The sequence below is a fragment of the Aptenodytes forsteri genome, unplaced genomic scaffold (genome assembly GCF_000699145.1).
Source record: "Aptenodytes forsteri isolate BGI_AS27 unplaced genomic scaffold, ASM69914v1 Scaffold187, whole genome shotgun sequence".
Classification (NCBI taxonomy): Eukaryota; Metazoa; Chordata; class Aves; order Sphenisciformes; family Spheniscidae; genus Aptenodytes; species Aptenodytes forsteri.
Window position 1 is genome coordinate 499397 of NW_008794084.1, and position 4533 is coordinate 503929.

Genomic DNA, 4533 nt, shown 5'->3' on the forward strand with positions numbered 1-4533 from the left:
CCGTCCCTCGGGCAGCCTCCATCACCTGGGGCGAGCGGCCCCCCCACGCGCTTGTCGAAGCCCAGCGACAAGCTGGCCCGGCCCTCCGCTCTCCTTTTTCCTGCGTGCGTTTCCCATGCTAATGAAGACAGGAACAACACTCACAAGGCTCCGAGACTATACACATATATATTTATACTTATATAGGCATGTGTGTGTGTAAACAAACATATCCGCCATATGTATACACTTGCTTGTGCAATGTAAACAGGCATGGTACACGTTGGCTCATTAAGCTCCTTGCAGAAAGAGCGGCGTCAGCTCTGGACGGGTTCAGGCTCTGTCTGTCACCTGCTGGGGCTTGGCACGCGAAAGCCATCGCGCCGGGGCGGCCGAGCGTCCCGCGGTACTGCCTGCGCCAGAGGTGCCCCTCCCCGGCAGCTGCCCCCTGGCCCCCCAGCTCACCGCAGCTGGGAACGACTCTGCTCTGGGCACCTCCACGCTCACTTCAGGATCGGAAAGCAAAACCACAGCAGCAAATGCACAGCAGAAAGAGGTCAGCGAAATCCGCCAGTCGGCGAGCAACATCGCGGTGCCCCCGGCACATCCTGCCCCCGCCGCCAGCCAGCTCGGGGAGGTGGCGCCGGGACCTCGGCGCGGGGCGCAGTATCCCCCAGACCACCTCTCCACCAGGCACCGGAGCCAAGAGGAGCCCGTAGCCGGCACGGTGCAGCTGCCACCGCAACCAGAACTGCTCCAGCAGAGTGTTACAGATCCCAGTCTAGCGTAGATGCTGTTTAACAGTTCCAGGAATACAATAGGATCCCGCAAATCCTCCCAAAATGGAAATTTTCACAAGGTATTAGAACGCAAACACTATAAAAAAGCCACGAATCCTCCCAAAATTTTCACAAGGTATTAGAACGCAAACACTATAAAAAAGAAAAAGCCCGCATCTACAAAAAAAGCACCTCGGATTTAGACTTTTGGGTTTTGGGTCTTACAGATCAGTTTAAAAATGGCTCAGAGGATTTGGCTCACCCTGCAAAGTTTGCCAGCGCCAGGTAATCTGTCTGAAAGCAAGAAGAGGCAAACGGAGTTTGGCGCTGGCTTAAGCAATCGCCTTCGAGGCTTCGATTGCAGGGGACGACGCTCAGCTCCGTGCTTCAGTAAGACCCGAGAGCCCACCGGAGCACGGCGCGTACCCAGCCTCCTGATAAGGATCATGAATAATTAAGAAATAAGCTACGGCCGCAGCCGTGGCTGTCAAAATAAGCCAAGCCCAGAAAGGCACGGTGAAATACGGGCTGCTGCACTGGACAGGCTGGGCCACGCTCCCCCACCTCCCAACCGCTCGGATGCGCGGGGAAGGATCCGACCTTACAGCCAGCCCTGCCTCGGGGCAGATCCCCGGCCAGCGGCAGGAGCAGCCGGGCAGCCCCGGCGTTGCCCTCTCCTGTGGCCGCATCAGTCGCTGCTCTCGGGCTCGGAGGGGGAAAGGGAGATGCTCAAGACCGTGGCAGAAAGGCACGTTAAAATTCTCTCTGAGCCTTCACTGCAGCTCTCCTCCAGTGACGTTCGGTCTGCATCACCGCACGGCCGGGGAAGAGCCGCACTGAGGCAGCTTCGGGCACGCTAACGAACACAAGCCCCGGCTCTCCCGCTTGCGAGGTGGGGGAACAAAGCAGAAAGCAGCTGTGCACCCACAAAGAGCTGGGGGACCCCCCTGAGGGGCAAGGGCTACTCTCGGCAGGGTCCGCGTGGGGGCTCCGAGTCGCCAGCCGGACCGAGAGGCAACACTGCCAGCACTTGCAGACCCACACGGGGCTGAGAACCCCAGAGCGGCGGCTGCCACCCCGCACTGGAAACGTTCACAGGCTGAACGTGCGGGGAGCTGCTGCTCCGGCACCCGACGCCGGCTCACCCCACACCGCTCACAGGCGGCAGCCTCCGCAGGCGGCGAGCGTGCCGGCAGCACCGGCTCCCCCGCCAGAGGCGCACGCCGGCACGGCCACCGTCCCTGGAGCGCGTTATGTGCATCAGGACTAATTAACCTGTTGATTCATTAAAAATCTGACACAGTGCGCAGCCTGGGGAGGCTGCAAGCAGCTCCGGCACCGTGCCGGTGCTGCCTTCCCCCAGGCAGGACGCTGCCGTCCTGCCGCGGGGCTGCAGCCCTGCCAGGGCCAGCGCTGTGCGGCGCTCGCCGAAGCACGCCCAGCGCCAAGGGGTTTGACTGGCGATGCCGATTTAGGCATGGTAATTAACGCGACTCCATTCCCTGGCCAAATTGAAGAACGAGCTCTGGTCCCTGCTCCCACGATTGTGAGGCGGTAAACGGGGGAGCACCAAACTCACGTGCCGATAACAACCACCGCGCTCCCACCCCGCAGCAGCTCCCCGAGGTGCGGGGCTCGTCGTGAGCACGAAGATTCCCCCCCCCCCCCAGCAGGGGAGCCCTGAAATCGCATCCGCAGCCACTGGAGGTTCAACCCTGAACCCATCCCCGCAGGGACGGACCCATGGCTCTGCGGCAGCACCAGCCCTCTGCACTCGCCCCAGCGTCACCCAGCCTGACCTACACGTTACTTTGTGCAAAGTGCAAATATTTCATAGACCGGGAAGCTGAGTGGCATAAAACTACCGGGCTGGCAAGGCGCTGCTGCATGCAGCGATCCCAAATGTCATCACTGCAGCCGGGCACGGGGATCCCGCAGGTCTCTCCCCTCCTCGCCCCGCACAGACGCACCCGGGTGCTGGCGCAGGAGGATTCAGCTCTCGGCAGAGGGTGGGCACGGGCTGCCTGACCCCACGGCATCCCTTTACGCGCGGATCCCTCACTCAAAGGGTAGCGACGTGAGCCGTTTGGTGGACGCCGGCCAGGGAAAACGGCGAGGTTTGTGCTAGCAGGAAACACCTACGGCCCGAGCCCCGTCCGGGCTGTCCTCCCCAGCCGGCACTCGCTGGAAGGAACCTTCTGGCATGGCTGCCAGACCCGAAAAGTTGCGACAGCTCTCCCTCCGAGCTCGCCGCTCCGCGTCCCAGTTTTGGGGTACGCGGCGGGAACTTTGCACCAGCAGGTGCAATGCCCGGCCAGAAACTGAAATCCTCCAGCGAGATCCCGCCCGCCCAGTGCAGAACACAGCGGCGCGGCTTCGGCACTCACCTGTGCTGTTCGAGGGTCTCGTTGTCCGGCAGCTCTGCCCCGCACACGCTGCACTGCTCGCCCAGGGCTCTGCTCTCCGTCTTCATGCCGGCCGCCAGCTCCCCCAGCTTGCTGAACAGCTCCCGCTGGATGAAGCCCTGGGGCAGCAGCCCCCCGTAGGCGCTGAAGTCCATGGAGACGGCCAGGGCCGGCTGCACGTGCAGGGCGGACGCCACGGAGGGTGGCACGCCGAGCACCGGCTCAGTCTTGTGGTTCGGCAGCAGGGAGTAGATGCCCAGGGGCTTCTCGCCCTGGGGGGCAGCAGCGGACGGCTCTGGCCCCAGCGGCAGCCCCTGGCCAGGCTCGGGCGGCGGCTCGGCACCCTCTTCGCGGGCATAGTGCAGTTCGCGAGCGCTGGTGATGACGCTGCCGCGGGTCGGGGTGCCGGGCCATTCCTTGCCCTTCTCGTCGGGCTTCTCCCCGCCGGAGGCGCCAGGCTCGACCGTCCGGGGGCTGTCGCGGCTGGAGGCGTCGTCCACCTGCATCGCTTCGGTTTTGACCTCGGCGAGGCCGGGGGGGCGGCGGGCGGCAGTGGGGCGTGAGTCTCCTCGGGGGCGCTGGGCGGCAGGGCGCCCTGCAGCAGCGACTGCCCGATGGTCATCAAGCTGTCCACTGCCGCCTTGGTGGGACTCATGGCGGAGAGGGGGCCGAAGGAAGCGGAGGCGGAGGGGCTCTGCTCCGCCGCGGCCGCCGGCAGGCTCTGGCCGGCCGCACCTGTGTAGCCACTCTCCTCACCGGCAGGCTTGGAGATGAAGAGGCCCTTGATGTACCTTGACTTCCTCTCCTCCTCTTCCTCGGTGGCGGCGCCTCCATCGGCCATGGCGACTTCGGCATCGTTGTCCTCGGAGGCCTGGATGGTCTCCAGGATCTTCAGGCACTGCTCCTCCAGGTACTCGATTTCCAGGATCTCGGCAGCGTAGAGCAGGTCGTCCAAGTCTTCGACCTTGGCCTGCAGGGTGGCGGTGTACGCGTACTCCAGGATCTGCTGGAACGTCTTTGGCGAGAGGAAGTCCAGGGTGTAATGCTGGCTGTTGCGGTGGAAGAGGATCTCGAACATCTTGCTGGTGCAGGCCAGCACCGTCCGGTGCGCGTGGAACTCCTGGCTGTCCACCATGATGACCACGTCGCACAGCGTCCCCGCCAGGCGCATCTGGTTGGCTTTGTGCAGCAGCCCGGTGGGGTGGCAGGGGTTCTGCAGCTGGATCGTGCCCATCTTAGTCAAATCCATTGCGCTCCCGAGGCTCACTCATCAGGGTGCCTTGCCGTCGCTCAAATCTGGGACTAGCTTTGTGTGCCGACTATCTGCGAAAACAAAAGGCGGAGGGGGGAGAGAGGAGCAGAGAGGAGAG

At 63.4% G+C, this 4533-nt stretch overlaps 1 protein-coding gene across 1 annotated transcript in view; it reads right to left on the reverse strand.

The window, feature by feature from the left end:
* ZBTB16 (zinc finger and BTB domain containing 16) overlaps positions 1–4527 on the reverse strand; it is a 65450-nt gene extending 60923 nt beyond the window's left edge. The window contains 2 exon segments of the mRNA XM_009273434.2: positions 3146–3714; positions 3717–4527. Coding sequence (XP_009271709.1) covers positions 3146–3714; positions 3717–4412 — 1265 coding nt within the window. The 5' untranslated portion in view covers positions 4413–4527.
* Positions 4528–4533: the final 6 nt, after the last annotated feature.